General features: G+C 40.2%; 4 protein-coding genes across 7 annotated transcripts; 2 read left to right on the plus strand and 2 right to left on the minus strand.

Annotated features, from left to right (window-relative positions):
* The first annotated feature begins 84 nt into the window (after positions 1 to 84).
* Positions 85 to 2,076, plus strand: LOC135143058 (AH receptor-interacting protein). The gene is made up of 6 exons (XM_064074904.1): positions 85 to 296; positions 343 to 528; positions 580 to 745; positions 803 to 989; positions 1,389 to 1,531; positions 1,807 to 2,076. The coding sequence occupies exons 1-6, from the start codon at positions 207 to 209 to the stop codon at positions 2,007 to 2,009; spliced, it is 975 nt and encodes a 324-aa protein (XP_063930974.1). The 5' UTR covers positions 85 to 206; the 3' UTR covers positions 2,010 to 2,076.
* On the minus strand, positions 1,970 to 7,625 carry LOC135143055 (uncharacterized). Of its 3 annotated transcripts, none has more exons than XM_064074900.1 (9): positions 7,607 to 7,625; positions 5,640 to 5,700; positions 5,358 to 5,592; positions 5,077 to 5,304; positions 4,930 to 5,024; positions 4,654 to 4,879; positions 3,418 to 4,608; positions 3,134 to 3,369; positions 1,970 to 2,345 (listed from the first exon to the last, which is right to left on the minus strand). In XM_064074900.1, exons 2-9 carry the CDS (start codon positions 5,645 to 5,647, stop codon positions 2,177 to 2,179), a joined length of 2,388 nt encoding a protein of 795 aa, XP_063930970.1. In that variant the 5' UTR covers positions 5,648 to 5,700; positions 7,607 to 7,625; the 3' UTR covers positions 1,970 to 2,176. The 3 variants fall into 3 exon arrangements, with proteins under 3 accessions (XP_063930970.1, XP_063930969.1, XP_063930971.1); XM_064074899.1 differs by lacking the exon at positions 7,607 to 7,625 and adding an exon at positions 5,758 to 6,207; XM_064074901.1 differs by lacking the exon at positions 7,607 to 7,625 and having other exon boundaries at positions 3,418 to 4,602; positions 5,640 to 5,751.
* Positions 6,129 to 11,222, plus strand: LOC135143051 (tonsoku-like protein). Its single transcript, XM_064074892.1, has 11 exons — positions 6,129 to 6,159; positions 6,214 to 6,476; positions 6,531 to 6,788; positions 6,836 to 6,995; positions 7,040 to 7,296; positions 7,354 to 7,524; positions 7,684 to 8,286; positions 8,365 to 8,846; positions 8,966 to 9,950; positions 10,110 to 10,803; positions 10,851 to 11,222. Exons 2-11 carry the CDS (start codon positions 6,464 to 6,466, stop codon positions 11,170 to 11,172), a joined length of 3,945 nt encoding a protein of 1,314 aa, XP_063930962.1. The 5' UTR covers positions 6,129 to 6,159; positions 6,214 to 6,463; the 3' UTR covers positions 11,173 to 11,222.
* Positions 10,036 to 16,366, minus strand: LOC135143052 (xylosyltransferase oxt). Of its 2 annotated transcripts, XM_064074894.1 has the most exons (7): positions 16,231 to 16,366; positions 15,474 to 16,136; positions 15,275 to 15,417; positions 15,064 to 15,224; positions 14,222 to 15,013; positions 13,125 to 14,163; positions 10,036 to 11,063 (listed from the first exon to the last, which is right to left on the minus strand). In XM_064074894.1, the coding sequence occupies exons 2-6, from the start codon at positions 16,031 to 16,033 to the stop codon at positions 13,165 to 13,167; spliced, it is 2,655 nt and encodes an 884-aa protein (XP_063930964.1). In that variant the 5' UTR covers positions 16,034 to 16,136; positions 16,231 to 16,366; the 3' UTR covers positions 10,036 to 11,063; positions 13,125 to 13,164. The 2 variants fall into 2 exon arrangements, with proteins under 2 accessions (XP_063930964.1, XP_063930963.1); XM_064074893.1 differs by lacking the exon at positions 10,036 to 11,063 and having other exon boundaries at positions 11,181 to 14,163.
* Between the last annotated feature and the right edge of the window lie 177 nt (positions 16,367 to 16,543).

The raw sequence follows: 16,543 nt of genomic DNA on the forward strand, positions 1-16,543 counted from the left end.
TAAGCACCGCTTATATTTCAACCATAGCGTCACAGGAGTTAAATTCAATAAATGTTTTTGTTATTTCCATCTTGATGAGAAATTTGTAGGTTATAAACAAAACAAATGTCAACTTTGTCAGCACGGCAAATAATCTCATATCAAAATTGTGTACTAATCTGTGATTATAGAAGCAAAGCGTTAAAAAGTATATTTTTCGAAAAATCATGCCCAAAAAAAACTCCGACGATCATCCAATCGAGAAACGAACTCTCTACGCTGGTGTGAAGACGGTTACATTTAAAGAAGGAACAAAGGTATGTTTCAGTCCACAAAAACTTTCTAAAAGCAGTAAATCGTTAGGTACATTTTCACTTTCAAACGCGTCTATGCAACAAAGAAAAAACGCTTTTGGACGACTCCAGAAAGATGGGACCCGGGAAACCGATGGAGTTAGTTCTGGGTAAAAAGTTTAAGCTAGAGGTCTGGGAAGTGATTATACAAAAAATGGCTTTAAATGAAGTGGCAGTTTTTACAGTGAAAAAAGATGTAATTGTTACATTTTTGGCGATTTCAGATTTTAAAATTGGGTTGTTGCAGTTGGTGTTGCAATATCCTTTTGTTTCAAAAACTTTGAGAGATGTGCATGTACCAAGATCAGAACGTAGAAGTCACTGTTGTGCAATGACAGTGCAAACTGAAGGAGTTGGTTACAATGACTTGAATGATTTACTGAAAAATCCACAAGATTTAGAATTCACAATCGGTATGGAGAAATGTTTTGTTGTTGTTGTTGTTGTTGTTGTTAGTTGTGTTTTATTAGAGCTTATAAAAGTCGAACATCCCGAAGATTATGAAAAGGATGCTTGGCAGATGAATGAAGGTGAAAAGTTAGACTTGGTACCACAGTTGAAGGAAATGGGAAATAAAGAATATAAAGAGAAAAATTATCAAATTGCTGCAGATCAGTACGCCAAAGCTATAGGCATCATAGAACAACTAATGATCAAGTAATCTTGTAAATCACACTTCATAGAGAGTTTTGATAAATGTTGTCATTTAATCAAACTGTTAGGTTGTCTAGTATGGTCACAATTATGTCAAACTGATTAAAAGAAACAAGGAATGGGTTGGTGTTGCCAACATTTTTTTTGAACATTGATTATATGGTAGCATAGCAGCCTATGAAGGCAGATATGTTTTAAATGGCTTTTAATCTACTTCTCACAGTTTATGTAAAACGTATGGCGGTCTGCTACCGTCTGTATGTTTGTTTTCGTTTCTAAAAACAGATAATTCCGTAAACTATGGAAGCGATAACCTTGAGATTGAAATTTCGTTATTTTCTCTTTTACTGTTTCCCAATGTACAACCAGTAGCAAAATTTTCTAAAAGTAGTAACATTTTAGAGAAAAACCTCATGAAGAGGAATGGAATGAATTGGACAAAATGAAATTACCACTTTTGCTCAATTTCGCGCAATGTAAATTAATGGAAGGCGACTACTATGCAGTGATAGAACACTGTACCACCGTTATTAAAAGCGATCCAGGTATAGTCAGAACGTTATTTTTGTATCCATTAAAATTTCATGACGTGATGATGAGGGGTTACATGGAACAATAGCAGGGTTAATGACGTTTATAAAATAACCCATGATGATTGCAAGTTTTTAATTTTTGATGCGACTCGAGATTCCACGTGCTGCTAGTGCACTTACATTCTGTTCACACAATCAACAAATCGAATTTTAATAGATACAGAATTTACGTTTCAATAATACAAAACTTTTAAAGATAGTACAGATTCAAACTTGACTAATTACAGACAAAGTGAAAGCCTACTACAGAAGAGCCAGAGCCCACGTCGGCGCTTGGAACACCAGAGAAGCCTTTGAAGACTTCAAGAAGGTCATAGAACTCGATCCCTCCCTAGCAGCCGCCGTCAAAAAAGAAACAGCTGCTTTAGAAGAACAAATCAAACAAAAAGATTCAGAAGATAAAGAGAAATTGAAAAATTTATTCAACTAAACATATGTACAAATAATTGTGATATAAATATGAAACTTATAAATGTAAATAAAGAAAATAAAAGGAACATGTTCATTACATTGACTAAACAAGTATTCATAATACTATCACGCTATCACAAACATGGATACATATTTGGCACGACACTGGAATGTAAGCAATACTGTTTAAAGTAAGATTATGGAATGGTCCCTCTCAAGCCTGCGCCTAGCCTTAAGGGGAACAGTGCTCATGGGATCCGCCGGAGTCGGCAAACCCGCATTCGGGTTAGCCGCCTGGTGGTAAAATACTTCAGACTTTCCACACTGATAACCATAAATCACGCCGTCACAACATCTGAAACAAATTTATATATATACATACCCCCAAATACCATCACACAAAAAATACCGAATCGTCGAATCGAATAACTATCAATGGTGAAATCCGACTCCTCGTGCACCTTCTTCTGCGCGATCTGCGTAAACTTCACGAAGAGCAGAATAATGAAAACCGCGCAGATGAAGGACAGAACGGACAAAACCCCAAACGCGAAGGCCAGTTCAACTGGGTCATGCGGAGACACATCGACGAAAAAAACTACTATGGCTCCGACACCGTTCGCGAGGCAGGCGAAAATGTTGACGACGAGGAAAGGACAGAGGAGCTCGCGGGTTTCGCAAGCTATGCCGAACACGTAGGGCACGAAGGGCATGAGGAATATTATCTGAAAGCCCCAGTTGATCTGGTCGATTCGCGTCAGCTTTTGCTGGAGCAACAAAGTCGTCACCACGAGATTCGCGATAGTGCACAAGACGAAGACTACACTGAAGAATACGTTCAGAATTTTTAGAACTTTGTTGGATAACATTGTCGCGAGACTCGTGACAAAGGTGAAACGGTTTTGCTGGGTTGCTACTTGATTACCGTTTGTTTTGTAAATAAAATAAAAAGTTAATGACTCATTGATTTTTTGTCCGTTAGTTTCGAATAAAACATAAATAAATAAATAAAAAAGTGCAAGACCATGCTATGTTTTAAAATGCAAATACAAAAATTATTTCGCATTGTATATTACGTTTTTTACCAAAATAAGCTCGCTTTTAAATTAAATTTTACTGATCTTACACAGTACTAATACTTGCCTCATCAAAATCTCGACTAGATTCTTCGTTTCCTGAAAATCTCTGTGAAAGTAAGTCAGCGCCCCCAGCTCGGCACTTCCCCACGGTCCCCCTCGATGAATCGTATCCCAATCCGAATCTAAATATAGGTAACTGTAGGGTTCACTGTCGGTCTGCACACCTCCCGCCGGATAGGTCTCCAAACAGTGATGCAACTGCTTCTCCAATTTCCCCAAATTCTCGGTGCAGATCTCCCACTAGAACAACCACTCAAATATCGCCAAAAACAACCACAGCAATCTTACCAACTTCGTAATCATCTCCGACGACGAACAAGCCTCATCCTGAAGCAGAAGCGTCACAACCATATCCTGCTGTCCACAAACAAACAAAACACATTTATGAAGATCCTCATCATTTCCTTCTTGCAGGAACCTACTCTTCGGCTTTTTGAACGGAAACGGGAACGAAGGTTGTTGGGTGGGGGTAAAAATAGGTGTGGTGTCGCGGCTGCAAAAGCCACTAGATCTTTCATCGAAAGTAAAAGAGCTCAGTTTAGACATCAGAGGTGTCAGAAGAACTCCAGAAGAATGTCTTCGGATTGGAGATGACGGAGCTTCATCCACACTGAGTGACTTTAGTGGAAGAGTCAGAGACTTGCGGTGTTCTTTGGAAGGTTTGGGTCGCGGTAAGGCCGAAATTTCAATATTTTCGACCACTTTATCAGAATTTTTTTTCACGGGTGCTACATTTTTAACAAAATCCACTAAATTTGAATCAAAGTCTTCGAAAGAAGTCTCTAATTCGGATTTCTGTGTGGCGATTTCAGTAGTGATTAGGTCCATTTGATTGGTTAAGTAATCTTCGTAAAATGGGTGCGACACCATGGTCCCGTCTGTGCGAAAAATGGGGTAATTTGGGTCAGCGATGGTCTTGAAAGCGCGATTTTCGTCTGGCGTTACGTCGCCACTGTATTCTTCTCGTACACTCGACTTGTAATATTTCGTGGTAATACCTTTACTAATACCCTTACTTTTCTCTCGAACATCAAAAACGCTCGAATATTTTTTGCAGTCATATAAATTGTTTGTTACTCTCAAATATGGCACGTTTGTTATTAAATCTAGATTTGGACGTTCGACGTCTACAGTTGTACTTTCTTCGTTTTCTTTTTGGGTTGGTTCTTCCAACGCGTTTGTACAAATCGACATCGGTTTAGAATGCAGTACTTTACTTAAGTCAGTCATGGGTGTTGAGCACACGCTGGTTTGACCGTGGAAGGGGGTGGTTTGTTTTTTCTCGATTTTCTCAATGTCGGTAGTTTTGCTCTTGAGATTGAGAAATTTCGGCCGATTTTGCGAAGCGCTGGGTTTCTCAGTCTTTATGATGAGTTGATGCTCAGAGTCCTCTTCTGGGACTGCGGTGAAAATGATCGATTGGTCGCGTTTCATGGCTGACATTACAGGTTCTTTGGAGGACATAGGTTTGGTCTGCAGCTAAATAAACAGTCAGAACTTGTATATTATTTCACAGATTCTCACCTTTTTAATACTTTTATTGCTGAGGAACTGAAAAATATTCCTGCTTTTGGTTGCATCCTCATGCAACCTATAATATTCCTTACTAGAAATGTATACTTGAAGCAATTGAACACCTAATGGCAAATCAAAATTTACTGCAGGTACTTCCGCTGGACACTTAATTCGATATGGGTCAGTCAAAATAATTCTTTTAGTAATGTCTGCACTTAACTGTGTCGCCACAACTCTATAAACGACGTTTTAAACAACGCAAAAAATAACCAAAATCAATCATACTTATTATGGTACAACAGAGTGCCCCCCATCACGTAATTGAGCTCCTGGCAACACTGCAAAATCTGTATAGCTTCCAAAAATACATTACTTGCACTCTATAACAGCAAAATTGATATTTCATCACAATAACAACAAAAATGGTTGCACCTTTGGCAACTTCAGTGAAGGACTATAAGCAAAAATATTGCCCCCTAAAAATAAATACTTCAAGTACGTTTCAAACAGTTGGTATAACTTTGCCGAAAGTTTTGAACTCTCTGTATACAATTTCGACATGACTTCAATGTCCTGGTGGAAGAAACTTATAAGAGAAGACATTGTGTTAGCCCTGTGTTCCAGCAACCAATCAGCTATGTTACGGTCAGTTCCTACAGCCTAAATACTATAAATTAGAAGAAAAAAAAACCGATACACTAAACGCCGCTAACCATTAAATAGCGCCCATATTCTTTGACGAAAAACTTTCCGCTTTGCAGCGAAACTATCTTCGGTGCTGAAAAAATACTTTTGACACAGTGAACAGTACCCATTAGTTGGCCACATAATGCCGTTTTTTGTTGGTCCGACACCCACGTTGGGTGAAAATATAGAATCGCAGTCGCGGGGTCGTCTTCTTCCCTTTGTAACAACTGGGTGTCATAGACCAAGATTATTATCATTTCTCTGAAATGTTTTCATAACTACAGGAATAACACTTGGGATGTACGTACTTTGCCATTTTTGTGGAATGTTTCTACTACACGAGGAAAAAACAGCAGGTTCTGATGTATACTAAAGATATTGAAACAAATATAGAAAGTCTTTGATATATAAAAAAATTAACCTAACCTCACTTTGTGTACAGTTCACAATCGATAAGAATGAGTTACATGATTAAATGTATATTCTCATTTTCAAATGATTTGATTTTGTCGTATGATTGCAAAACATTATTTTAGTACACAATTCTTACTCTTTAATTTATATTTTTTTTATTTTTTTTGTGAAAAACACGCTGCACGCCACTGGAGTAAATTTTCAATGACACAAGGTTAGTTCAGAGATGTTAGTTAATAGAGAATAGAACCTATTAAGTGACTTTGCTGTACAATTTATCACTGGTACAACGATATAAGAGAAATAAAATTATCAGTAAAAACCTGCTCTTTTATTATAATAATTGCATGATATTTAAACTACTTGAATGTCTTGTCTTTAATGTCCTTAAATTTGACAAAGGATAATAAATCGGTAGGTACTCCGTAGTGCTCCGTACTAATCAGGGTGTTTAATAAGCAGTTCAAGTTATAGGATTTTCTATGGTTTAAGTTTTTTTTTTAATACACTGGTTTGACATATGACATTTGTTGACACTAAATTTGGAGGGAAATATCCGAAATGAATTTGCAGAAGCATGAAGGCAACAGAAAATATGAGATTTTACAAACTGAAACTACACTATGAAACCTTTAATATACATCATGTAATATTTTAAAACTGCTTAAGTATTGGGATTTTAGTGAAATATTCAATTTTAAACCAAACAAAACTGAAAATGGAGGAGCAAAGTAAGTGTTTACTTATATTGTCCATAATTTAAACATTTAATAAAACAATTTTAGAGCTTTTAAAAAAGCGTACAAAAGCTCAGAATGAAAATAACGAGGCAGTCTTAACAAGCGTTTGCACAGATCTTGCAAATTTGTACATGGTCGAAGGCCGATATGATTTTGCAATTGAAGAATTCACGACAGTGGCAAACGTTTACAAGAGACAGAAGAAACAGTTGGAATATGCTGTTGTGAATAGGGGCATTGGAGAAGCCTATTTAGGCCTGCAGAAGTTTGAAAAAGCGTTGCATCACCAGAAAATCTACTTGGGTAATGGAAACAAATTTTAAAAAAATTGATCTCACTAAACGTTTCAGATACCTCGAGAGAACTTAAAAATAAGTTAGAGGAACAAAGAGCACTTGCCACAATTGGACACACTTACCTGTCAAGTCATTTAGACAATCCCCAGGCTGATAAAAATAGTCTAGATTTAGCTAATAAGTTCTTGAAGAAGAGTTTAGTTGTCTCGCAAAGGTAAAACTGTGAAAATTTTGACTTCGTATAATGTTTATTTTCAGCTTAAATGGACAAGCAAGCAAACTTGAACTCGCAGACATGTCAGCACGCCTTTTCTCAAATTTAGGTTTAGTTCAAGACTGCATGGGAAATTTTGAACAAGCTTCAGAACTAATCACCAAATCTATAAATCTGTGCAAGGCACATGACCTGTATGAACAGCTCCAGAGGGGTTATTTATCTTTAGCATCCATTTCAGTGAAAGCAAAAGATTATAAATCAGCTGTACAGCAATACAATTTAGCGGCAGAGGCAGCAAGTAATGTTTTTGAGCAGTCAGGTTAATTTGTTGCTATTTTTGAAACTTTCCTTACAGAAAAAATACGCAATAAACCCAGTTTATTATCTGGCGTTCTTCTTAGCAAATCTGAAATCCTAACCAAGTTGGGGGACCTCCAAGGAGCAAAGAACGCCCTCTTGAAAGCCTACAAATTAAAGATTCCTGACGTGAAGGAGCGCAAAACAATAGAAAATAACTTGAGAGTAGGTAAGTAAGCAGTTTTAAGTCATGTGCTCAAGTGCTTCATTATAATTGGTAATTGATAATATTGTTATAATTGGCTACTCACCCACATTAGTTTGTAGTTGGTCATTTTCTCATTACAACATACAGTAATAATTAATAACCAACTTCGCTCTTCCTCAGTTGCGTCAATGTGTCGTAATGAAGATAAACTCCTTATAACTGATAGCAATGACCATAAAACCTTGAAAACCTTGTATGAAAAAATGGGCGACGGCGCCTGTGAGTTAAGACAGTTTGAGAAAGCTCTAGACTACTACAAAAAGATGCTAGAATCGGCGGAAAAAGCAGGTTTAGCGGGATCAGACTTAGGCACTTGTTATTACAGCCTAGCAGAAACGTACAAAGACAACAACCAGTTTGAAGAGGCAGTTATTTATTTTGAGCAAGAACTGGAATTGTGTCGATCGCTCAAAGACAGTTTAAATACGTTGAGTAAAATCGCTGACACGAAAGAAGCAGCGGATGCACCTGCTTCAGAAGTGGAGGCAGTGTATGATAGAGCTATAAAGCTTAGTCAGATGGAAAGTAATGCTCACGAGGAAGGACTGATGTTGAAGCGATTCATTAGATACCTGCGGAGACAAAACCAACATTCTAGAGCGTTTCAGTGCGAACAAGAGTTGGCGAAGTTGAATTTTCATAGCTCTGATAGTGAAGGCGAGAGTTCAGAGAATCAAGCTGGATCTGTTGTGGGTGCTGAAATCGACTTGGACGCCATCACAGGTACATAACGCTTTGCTCGCTCCGCGGACTAAAATAACTGTAATTGAAAAACATGTTACTTAACTGAAGTATGTTTAGATGTTTCCGACGACAGCGACCTCGACCAACCAACAAAACCCCGTAAAAGGACCAAGAATTTCCAAGTGAGAAGAAACGTGAAAGGGGAAACCCAACTTCACACGGCATGTATCAAAGGCCAGCTAAACGTCGCTAGTCATTTGTTAGAACAAGGCCATCCCGTCAATGTTAGAGACAATTGCGGCTGGTTGCCTCTGCACGAAGCCTGCATTAACGGTCACATTGAGGTCGTGAAGCTTCTATTAGAAAAAGGGGCAGCGATTAACGACAGGGGCGGTACTAAGTGCGAAGGCATCACCCCTTTGCATGACGCCGCTTCCAACGGACACCTCGCCATCGTTCAATTATTGTTGAACAAGGGTGCCAACGCCGTTGCCAAAACCGATGAAGGCTACACCGTTTTAGATTTTTTGCGAAAGTGGCGCTTGCCGGTGATGTTGGATGAGGATAGTCAACGTCTTTATGAAGATATAGTCGAACAGGTACTTGTGATTATACTGAAAAATCATTGAGAAAAATCTAAAATAAATCTCGGATTAAATACGGATCTTTGACCCTCATTATTTCATTATACAGTTGTTTGTTATTGTTGGTTTCGCAGGTTTCGGGGATATTGGAAAAAGCTGGCCACGTGATCCACGAACCTCAGGAGGTGATCGCAATTCCAAGTACAAGTAGGGACATGAGAAGGTGTGCCAGTTTTGGACTGGAGGATGAAAGTAGTGCGAGTAGTGAGAGTACACACTATAAGAATGTCATGGAAAGCTTGAGGCACAGAAATAGTGATAAAATCAGTTCTAGCAGAACCCTGGTTGCTAAAAGACCAGCGCTATTATCCGCCGATGACGTCATTGACGACTGGCTTGAGGACGATATCGGTAAAAGCTTCAAGAAACGTAAGACCAACTCTCCTCGGAAGTCAAATTCCCCTGCCAAGTCGTACACGTCGCGAAAATCCTTCGACGAAGTTGTACCTGCGGATGATTCCAGTGAAGACTTCCAAATGTTTGACGATGAACTATCTCGTTATTACGAGCTCCAAAATACCCACGCTACCCAAAGCAGGCAGTCGTCTCCCGGTCCCAAAACAAGTCCTAAAAAGGTTGTCAGAAAGAAACAAAGTAAGTTAACAAATTTCGGTCACACTAGAACGTTCGTGGAAGCAGATTCTACGTCCCCTCCTAGTCTAAGCAGAAAAAGTAGTGTTGATGCAAGCCCTAAAAAACAGTTGCCTAGGACACACTCTTTTGATAAAGGGCAACCAGTGATGGAACCTACTCTATCGGTAGATGTTCGAATTGACAAAAAATTGTACAGAGTACCAATTTTGTTATCACAAGTAACTATTAAGACAATCAAATGGTTAGCAGACGAAGCTGCTGCGAGATATGCTCGAAAAGAGTACATGGTTCCTACTCTAGAGTTAGAAACTAAAAACGGCGCCATTTTGGCCGACGATGATCCCATTAGCGTTCTTTTCCCGATGGGGGCGACGCAAGCCGAAGAAGTAGAAGCCCGGATTGTGAAGTGGAATGTTCCTCCTCTTATTGACAGGTTTAAAGAGGCTTGTCAGGATATGGGGATCGGTAAGTACAGTATTTAATAATAGTACGACAAATACCTAAATGAAAGCATGTAAGACCGCCACAACACTCCCTACAAAAAAGTATAAAAAGGGGTTTTCTTCTTTATTTTTTCAGTGTGATATGTATACATCGCATTTAACTTAATTCGTTTGTTGCCAGCTCCGCATGACGCAATCTATCGAGTCCTGCAAGAGTTCTCCGTCGCTCTAAACTTGTCGGATAACGGTTTAAAAGGACCCTCGTTGTCCCCTCTCTGTAAAGTCCTGAATAGACAAACCACTCTGCACGAGCTCAACTTATCGGGGAATTTCCTCACGAACGAATGTTTCCAGTTATTGGCGGCCAGTGTGGCCTCTCTCGAAAACTTGAGTCGATTAAATTTAAACTGCACCAACCTACACGCCGATCACTTACAAACTTTAGCAAGTACTTTATCGCCAGATGTCGCTTACAATGTAACGGATTTAGATCTCAGCGACAATCTAATAGGGGATTCATGTTTGGAAAATTTGGCTGTGTTGACGCGACGTTTCCAATTGAAGAAGCTGAACCTGTCCGGCAATAAGTTCACGAAAGACATTTTTAATTATTCGTCAAATAATCAAGTGTTACTTAATTTGGATCAAGTTGAGGAGTTCGATGTGAGCGATAATTGGTTAAATGGTGGTAATTTAGTCAAGTTACTATCGTGGCTGAAACCATCCATTCTGCGATACGTTAATGTATCCAGGAATTCAGTTACGGACGGGTTTTTGGCCGAGGTTTTCAAAAACTGGAGCGACGCAAAAAAGTTGAAAATTTGCAAGCTGTCGAGGTGTTGTGTGCGTGACTCGGACATGTTCGACTTGTTGAGGTTATAATTTTTAAAGTCTTGAATGTTGTTTAAAGTCGCTTTTTTAGGGTTGCGAATTGTTTGGAAACACTAGACGTGTCCTACAACGACGACTTAACCAGCATTGCTTTAAGGAGGTTGCTTGAAAGCGACGTCCAAAATCTGTACTTGTATGGTTGTAAGAACATATTCCAGTACTTCCTCGACTTTTCCAAGTATCTGGATGGGTCGTCATGTGACCAAAATAAAGGTAAGACTCTGAAATTAAGTCTTCCCGAAAACTGTGAAAAAGAGAAAGATTGCTTGGTTAAAATGTGGAAAGAACTGTACGGCAACAAAGCCGAAGTAGAAGTGAATTCTCGCTTTTTTTGTTTGTCGTTGTCAAAATAATTCTGTGATTATTTTATAAAATAAAATTTATTTGATTATTTACATTATAACCGTATGTGTAATTACAACAAGAACAATTTTGTCAGTCCTGATTTTCCTTTTTTCCTAATTACTTACATTCGTACTTCATGCAAAACTTATCCTTGCGTGCTTTGTCATACTTTGAACACTAAAAAGTTGCAAATATTGGTTCCAACATAGACTTAATTGTACGAATGGACGAGATAAAACAAACGATTTCATACCAATGGTTTAGAAAAAATAAACGTCTTTTGCAGCATTACTGTATTGGATTTGTTTTGTCTTTATTCGATGCTGGTTTCAAAATTATATCAGTTTTGGGAGTTTTGTCCTCAAAATTTTGCGAAACGCGAACGAAGTGCCGAAATTTCGAAAGGAACTCACAAAAATGTGTTCACTTTTGCACGATACAGGACATAAGATCTATTAGTCAAACATAAAATTAATACAAACTGTATCACAATAATATAACTTATTAAATTAAAAATAAACTGACTATAAATGACAATGATTAAAAAATATGGCAACGAAAACCCCAAAGTACTACATCCACGGCTTTAAAAAAACTTGTTTGTGTCACAACAGTTGATGCATTAATGACATATCGTGTACGTTGCAGCTGCACCCACATGAAATTTTGTTGTTGGTAAAGAATGATCACTTATTTAAAGTGATTTGGTGATACTGCTACTGATTAAACTGTAAAAACTGCATAAATGATCACCATAACCAAAGAGGACAATTCCACGGTATGCGATGAGCATATTACAAACGGCCAGATATTATCAGAACAATGCTAGATGTCATTTGAGCCTTGTGTGGCACTGTTCTTTTTGGTTTGAACCGCGCAACACAATTCTCAATGACAAGAGTCATTGTTACGTTTCTTTGAGACAGGCGATTTTTACTGAATTACGCATGCGCAATTTCACGACACAAAGGTCTCCTTTATTGACTCCGCTGTTGATTCGTAAAATTGTACGTGGATGCGAACCAAACAGTATCTCAATACAAAACACTTCAGCTATTTGACCATTATACAGGTTATTCAGGCCAAAATCCACGCCTGAAAAATTCAAAACGCAACCAACAGTACAAACCTCTTTGATATTCACCATAATTTCTGTTTTAAGTTAAACACAGCTGTTTGGTTTTGATAATTTAGAAATGAACGTAAACGTTTAGGTTAAAATTAAAAACGAACAAATTCAAAATAAGGGCTTGTCAGGAAATCTGTACGGATAATGTTCGCTACAAAACCGTGAAGCACTCACCAATCAATCACCATGTATCAAAATCATGTCAGTCTTTCCGTCGTTTGAACACTCATTGCATCAACTTTGACGAAATTTCAGTTTTAACGTGATAGTATCTGATAATACGTCAATGTTGTTAAATACAACCGATAACTACCGTTTTACTTAAAAAAAAAAAATGTATGAAATATCAAAGATGGTTTTGAAATTGTATTTCTGGTTGCGTCTTGAATTTTTTAGGCGTGGAGCTTCTCGTGAAACACCCTGTACACAGTTAACGACTTAGCAAAGCGAGAAATAACAAAAATAACTGTATGCATGGACGAATGACTTAATCTTTTCGATTTGTCACATTATTATTTGTTGCTGCAATTTACCGGGAAGATGCATGTGGAAAAATCGTAAAATATTAATTTGACTCAACTGAAAAACCTGTATCTTTAAAAAATATATTTATCTTAGGGGTGGTTATGCAGCGTCGAAACTCGCAAATCGTGTCTCAATTAAACTTCTAACCCCAAATAAATTCGTTGCGTCACCCTGTTCACCATTATTTGCTTCACTTACAAAATTATCAATTTAAGAAGAGCTTCAAAATAACAGTGCATCAGTTTTCTTCTCGACACAACGACGCAAACTTCTAAAAGCCTCAGGCACCTCCAGATACCAACTTACATCAACTGATAAGCACCAACAGCGTATCACATGTGATCGATCACCATATATCGAACGCCCCCGTCGTCTTATTGACCTCTCCGATGACGCTCTTCGGATCCGGCGCATACGAGCTCCAAGTCGTCTTCTCGCACTCCTCCATCTGCACTCCACAAACCTCCACGTTTTTCTTGACCGCACACATTCTCTCCACCACGTAGAACTTCGCGAAGAGGGCGTCGATCCACTCCCTCAGCTCCCGGCCTATTCGCTTCGCGTTAGATACACTCACGGCTTTGAGCATAGTTTCGTCGTAGCGACTCTTCAAAAACTTCTCGAAACTGTCCGTTATCACGCGTGAGTGAGACCCGCCGTGAATCAACGCTGCCTGCTTCGCGGTGATCGGAAGCCCGGAGTAGAATTCCAGCGGGGTCACGAGAAACTTGGCCTCGGCGATGAGCGCGTCGTGTTGAATGAGTTTAACGGTCCACGCCCCAGGCAGATGCGGTTGCTTCATGAGGGGCTTCGAGTGCCCGATGATGGCGTTCTCGTCGACTGATATGTCGGTGATTTCCGAGAGAGTCCCCGTGGGGTCTATCCACAAGCACGAGATGTTGTGGACGATTGTGGTCTCGCTGGAGGCGAATTTGTAGATGAGGACCGGTTCCGAATACGGCGAGAGGATGCGCGGGAAGTTCCTCGAGATTTGTTCTTTTTGGTCAAAGTCGCTGCTAACGCTGAGTTCCTCGATACGTTTGGTAAGAGCAGAAGGTGCTACTAGATATGTCATGTTGATGGGCCGGAAAGCCACCTCGATGTCAACCTCGCGAGAGTCCGCGATGACCTTGAAATGCACTAGCGTGAATTTGTAGGTGTCCATGACGTGGTACGTGGTGGCGGTTATGGTTCGCTTGGGCTCTACGGTGCACGTATTGTTGGAGATGGTTTTGCTCCAGGTCCGCCCCACTGACGTGATGGTCGTTTTGAGCCCGTCGTCGATGGAGGGCGACAGGTCCACGTGATGGTACACACTCTGCCAGTACGAGTGTAAGTTCACCACCTGCAGAAACAAATACAATGATGAAGCCACGTTAAAAACTGACGCCGGAGGCTCTTACCTTCCTCGACGGCTTCTCCAGCCCGAACAGCCACAGCTCCAGCTTCAGCAGCACCGCCTGGTTGACGATCGGCTCGAATTTCCTCGCAAAATACAACTGCCTGCTCCCCGTGCTCTGTATCCGCCCCCAGTCCTCCAGGCGGAAGTCGTTGGGACTGCACCCGCACCAGTCCACCACGTGCTTGTACTGGCACTTGCACCCCAGCTTCCGCTTCCAGTTCGTCACGTGCAGGTTATTGTCCACGTAACTTCCGCAGAAGCGCGAGTTCCTCAGCACGGTGTGAAAGAACGTCTCCGCCGGCAGCAACGTGTGTCGGAACACCTGGCGCAGCCCCGCCACCAGAGTGTCGGGCTGTTTGGCGGCGACGTGGGCGACAAACGAGCGCGAGAGCGCCACCCAGTCGCTGCCGCCGTCCATCTGCAGACCGGCAGGCAGCACGCGGTCGGCAACTCGCCACATGCGCATGTCGCACTCGACGAAGGTCTTGTCGAGGCCCTGCTTTTGCAGGAAGCGCTGCGTGTCGCGGCCGTGCGATTTGACGAAGTTGCGCTCGCGGTTGGCGGCGAGGAAGCGCTCGAGGGAGGAGATGAGCTTGACGGGATAGTCGGATTCGCTGAGGTTGAGGACAAAGTCCCAGCGCCAGGGCGTCTCGAGCAACTCCGTCATGCAACTGAGGAGCATCTCGAGGAGGGACGCGCCGCCCCAGATCGTAGCGAAGCGGCGACGGGTGAGATGGATGTTGGGGAAGCGGCGCTCGAGGGCGAGGAGCTCGCGGAAGAGGTAATCCTCGCGCTGAAAAAATATTTGAAAACATTTAAGCAAAAAAAATTCTACAAACTTACCACATCCACGTGAATGTAATAATAATGGTTTGTATGATATAATATTTTGAGCAGTCTTTTAACTTGTCTTAATGCCCTGCCGTTCAGAGTTAGTAAAAAAACAATCTTCACGTGTTCATCTGATGGTGGCGATTCGGTATTGGCAACTTGAGGCACAAATTCTAAAAAAGCAATCACAATTAAAACTAAAATTAACCATTTAACCGCATACTTTTTATCCCCGTCTGATACACATTTATAGTATAATAACCCCCACAAATCGCGTGGGAATTCCCTGGGCATTTCATATTGCATGAAGAATCTGGTAACTTGAAAGTGGAAGGGGGTTCATCATTTCCACAAAAACATTCATATCTAAAAATAAGAGGATTAAAAACATCACCATAGTCTATAATTAAAAAAAAACTTACGAATACTCTACACCAGCATACTCAAATCCTGACTGAAGACACATTTGTATACAATACTCCGGAGAATTGCCCTTCTTACTGACACCAAAATACCCACTGAGCAACCTATAGCTACTTTCATCTTTAAAACACCCCAGCGACTTTCCTGTAACTCTTCCATCACTTGGACAATCACCAGACAGATGTTCGGAGTATAACACGCCCGCCAACGAGCGACACGTTACATTAGCGATAAGTTGTTTGCAATACTGGGTTCGTGCTCTATGGATTGCCGACACCGCTTCTTTCCCCGTGATTTCACATTCAGGCTTGAAATTCAGTTCTTCCAATTTCAGAACGGTGTTATTTGTGGGTTGCGTTTTTTTCCGGACTCCATTTTCCGCATGTTGTGGCGCCGGTTTCGGACTCTGCGGTTGCCAGTCATCGACAGAATTGGTTCTATTCAATTCAAGGAAATGTGCAGCCAAGAGCACTTGGAACAAGAGTATGACTAAACCGATGAGAAAAAAGACTTTGTATTTGCGTAGCCATCTGCCATTACTTCCTTTCGACGCAACCATTTCAAGATGAAAAACAGGCAGCCCCCATGTCTTAACATAACCTCACATTTTGTTGTTTGGGAATACGTAGAACCTGATTTGGAATGAGGGAGCTTCACATGGTCTGGAAAGTGTAAAAAAAGTTTGATGAAAAATTGAAAACTGAGAATGCTTAAAATATAGTTTTTGTTGCATGTAAAATAAAAATTCGTACTCACGACAAGTCTGTATTTTTCTTATATTAATTTTCGTAAAAATAGAAGACGTGATATATGCAGGGTAACAACCCCCTTGAATTCTTGTTAATTGCACATGTGTGGGCCCAGTTATGCGAGGGTGAAACCTAAAAACGTATTTACGTAACGTAACTTAACTTTAACGTAAAAGGTGACTACAATTAAGGCAATCTATTAATATAGTAGTTTTTGATATATTTTAGAAATGTGATGCTTTTTATTTATTTTTTTTTTGTGCTATATGTGTCAGTATCCTAGTATTCCTACTAATTTCCTAGTATTCTTCCTTCCTTAG

The sequence above is a fragment of the Zophobas morio genome, unplaced genomic scaffold (genome assembly GCF_036711695.1).
Source record: "Zophobas morio isolate AGI-343-1 ecotype UQ-CSIRO unplaced genomic scaffold, CSIRO_AGI_Zmor_V1 ptg000057l, whole genome shotgun sequence".
NCBI lineage: Eukaryota > Metazoa > Arthropoda > Insecta > Coleoptera > Tenebrionidae > Zophobas > Zophobas morio.